At 35.5% G+C, this 3,790-nt stretch overlaps 1 protein-coding gene across 1 annotated transcript; it reads right to left on the bottom strand.

The window, feature by feature from the left end:
* Nucleotides 1–399: 399 nt before the first annotated feature.
* Nucleotides 400–1,489, bottom strand: LOC116146331 (mitogen-activated protein kinase kinase 5-like). The gene has a single exon (XM_031431743.1). The coding sequence runs from the start codon at nucleotides 1,472–1,474 to the stop codon at nucleotides 428–430; it is 1,047 nt and encodes a 348-aa protein (XP_031287603.1). The 5' UTR covers nucleotides 1,475–1,489; the 3' UTR covers nucleotides 400–427.
* Between the last annotated feature and the right edge of the window lie 2,301 nt (nucleotides 1,490–3,790).

Genomic DNA, 3,790 nt, shown 5'->3' with positions numbered 1-3,790 from the left:
TCTAATCCAACACATAATGAATAGAGCAAAGCAAAAATGTAACCAAAAATGGCAAGATTTCAGTACCCAATAAAACCCAATCCCCCCAAAAACCAATCTCCAATATCTCATAACATCAAAAATCTAATAACAAAAATGAAAAAAACTCAACAGTAATTCCTTTTTCTGGAAGAACATTTATGAAAAGACAAGATTGGTGCATTCATTCATTGATTAATTTGATTGAAAGTTGACATTCATCATTCATCCATATCCATAACTTGAAGAAGCTCCCCCCATTAATTCCATAACCCCAATTATCTAAAACCCCCCAAAAAATCAAATCCCACCTCAGCCCGATCATATCAAACAAAATTAAGATAAAAGAAACCAAAATCAAGATTTTAACATCCATCCATTTCATCCATTCATTAAAATGAAGTAAAAACTAAGAAGAAAGTGGTCGTGGTGGAGGCAACAATTGATGAAGATTCTGATTCACCTGATTCGCCCCTCCTCTCAATATAAACGGATGCTGCAACAACTGCGCCGCCGTCCACCGGCTATGTGGATCCCTCTGTAAACAACACCTTATAAAATCCCTAAACTCCATCGACGCCGTCGGCGGAGCCTCCGGTGGCTGTGACATACATATTGCCATCATCAAACTCGCCCAATCCCCTTGCCGCCCCACCGAAAATGGAAACCTCCCTAAATAAAACTCCAACATACTCACCCCCAAACTCCATATATCTCCAGCGTATCCATCATACTGCCCTTGATTCAAATCCGTATTGATCCTCTCCGGACTCATATAGGCTATCGTCCCCACTGAGGAATTACAAGGATCCATCGTTTGTGCCAAGATTCTACTGACCCCAAAATCGGCAATTTTCACAACTTTTCTTGAATTTATTAATAAATTCGAGGGCTTTATATCGCGATGAACAATGTGGCGGCGATGTAAATACGATAATCCACTTAAGACTTGTCTAGCGAGATCTGAAAGTACGTTTTCGTGTGCAATTCGTAAGCCTTCGAGAGAGCCGCCGTCCATGAACTCTAAAAGGACTTGGATTTCGCCGTTGTGATCGAACATGTCGTGGCACTTGACCACGTTCGGGTGGTCGACGTCGCGGAGGATCTCAATCTCCCGCAAGATCTGACGGCGGACGGCGTCATCGTGGTTGCCGTAGATCACTTTAAGCGCGAAGACCCGCGAGGTCGGCCGGTGGACGACTTTGTAAACGGTGCCTCCACATCCGCTCCCGACTCGGTTGAGTCGGTCAAGTTCATTGAAACTCATCACTATGTTGTTGTTCTGACTCGTTGACGTAACCGAGTTGGGCGGTAGAGGAAGCGGCACCGCCAGAGCCGTGTCCCGATGCGGGATTGGAAGGGTTAGGTCCGACCGCCGACGCGGAATTCGCTTATTACCCGACGAAGATGACGAGGACGACAACGCAGACGACGGTGGTGGTTGAATCGGCTTCATAATCAGACCAAAATGAGTGATTTTTGTTGAGTTTTGAATCTGTTTTTCGTCAAATAAAGGAATTGAAGACGACAAATTTAAAGACCCAAAAAGATTTGGGGTTGGATTTGAAGATATTGTTGTGCAAAATTCATGTCAAAACAAAAGGCGAAACAGGGGAAGGAGATTTCGCCCGATTCGTGAAAAATCGTTGAGAGAAAAACAAAAGAAAATGAAAATGAAGAAATTTTAGAGAGAGAGAGAGAGAGAGAAATGGAAATGAAATGAAGGGAAATCAGATGGTAATCAATAAATAAATGGAGGATCAGATGGTAAATTTATATTAGAGGTTGCAATCAAAAGAGGGAATCGAGATTTCAAAGGGGGTTGACGTGGAGGGTTGGAACGTGTAGATCACGTGTTTGTTTGATTGGGAATTGGGGGAGGGTGACTTGTGATTGGTGGGAATGCGCGTGAGGAAGAGGTGTATGTTTGAATGTATGATTAAGGGGAAAATTATACGACAAAATGGTCAGGGTTTTGTAACTTTTTTTTTTTCGTATTATTTTTTATTGTTAAATTTGTTTATACAGGTATAATTATAAAAATTATTGATTTAATTTTTAATTTTATAATTTATATTTTAATGGTACAATTACGATTTCAATTAATATTTTAGTAGTATTAGGATTTTAATTAATTATTTTAGTAGTATTAAGATTTTTTATTTACTTTTCTTGATGTAAAAATATTACTTGAAACTAAAAAAAGATAAGTGTACTTGATATAATTGTAAATACAGTTGTTGCATGGTCAATTGATATGAAGCTAACGGCAATTGTCAGTTGTTTTAGGCATTATATGTCAATGAATTACAAATTACAAATAAAGTGAATGAAGAGAATCAACGAGTCATTGCAGAATTGAGTGATTAGATTCGACAATTTCACTTTGTTGATAAAATAGATATTAATATCTTTTTCAATTATACAAATGAACAACAAGTAGTGTATGTTTTTAATTAAAGAAGAAACCATTGTTGTCATTAGACAAGAAGATGAAAAAGTTAATCTTAAGGATGATAGTACGAAAATACAAAATGTTTCATGCCAAGAAGTTTTAAATATGCCGGAGAAGCTAAAAATATTTTGGTTTTAATAAGAAGGTGTTTATGCTACCGAGTCATTACGTACTCGCAGGTTAAAAGATATGGTAACAACTGTAAAGCATCATTGTCTCAAATAATTTTAGATAAATATTTTATTTTAAACCTTTAACGTAACATAACATATATTTTTTGTAATATATAAATAATTATCACTATGTAGAGATAAGATTATCGAGGGACCTAAAAAAATTATAACTTATTACGACATAAAGTTTATTCTTATTTTTAACCAGATTAAGTTGGCATTGTAATTTGGTATGAATACATGAAGGTTATTCCTGTATTATCACTATGGAATATGTTCATCATGTTGAAAATTTTCTTTATTTTTTTAATAAAAGAGCAAAAAATATTTTTTATTAATTAGGTTGAGGATTAGATAGATAAATTCAAGTTATTGCACGAAATCGCAAAGCTAATAATGTGGCTAAAATTTAGGTGAGTTGGATTGGGTTGTTTGTCCTAAACTAAACAGGTTGTCTTCAGTTGTTTCGTTTAAATCAGATTTTTTTTTTAATTTATATAAAATAAATAATAATTATTTTCAAACTTGAGTTGTATTTTCAAATTTCAACTCAACATTGTCTAGTGAGAAATGAGTTGGAACATGCCAGGGCGGTACTATAGGATCCTCGTTTTTTTTAATTAAAATATAATAATTTATATTTATTATTATATTATTATTATAAAAAGAGAAATTCATGCCATCCATCGGTCCAGAATCCATATATATATATATTAGAAATTATTTCAAACACATTTTATGATTTACTCAGTCCTTTGAGCTCTCAACGTGTTCAATGGACTTCGAGGATTAGTTGAGGTATGTGCAAACTGGTCCGGACACCCCGATTACCAAAAAAAAAAAAAAAAAAATTATTTTATACATCTAACCTCACAAGCATACCTATGAACACATTGATCAGTTAGATGATAAGGGGTGGGCATTGCATTCCCCTCTTGGGGAAGACCGGAGAGGATGGTATCTCACCTAGGCCAGGGTTGGAGATGAAGCTCCCTGACCCTGGCCCCCTAAATGACCAACCCTAGAAGACACCAGTATCTGTTATCACTAAATCTCAAGGAAAATCAATAAAAATTACATAATATAATTCTAAAATGATATGCATCAGATAATGAATAAAGCAATAAAGAATAGAGAATCATAA

This window comes from Pistacia vera, unplaced genomic scaffold (assembly GCF_008641045.1).
Source record: "Pistacia vera cultivar Batoury unplaced genomic scaffold, PisVer_v2 Contig476, whole genome shotgun sequence".
In the NCBI taxonomy this organism is placed as follows: Eukaryota; Viridiplantae; Streptophyta; class Magnoliopsida; order Sapindales; family Anacardiaceae; genus Pistacia; species Pistacia vera.
The sequence above is the reverse complement of the archived record's forward strand: the minus strand, read 5'-3'. Positions and strand labels throughout refer to the sequence as shown.

Bases quoted from the DNA above. Each gene is read 5' to 3' on its own strand.
- LOC116146331 (XM_031431743.1), bottom strand. From the start codon at position 1,474: ATGAAGCCGATTCAACCACCACCGTCGTCTGCGTTGTCGTCCTCGTCA.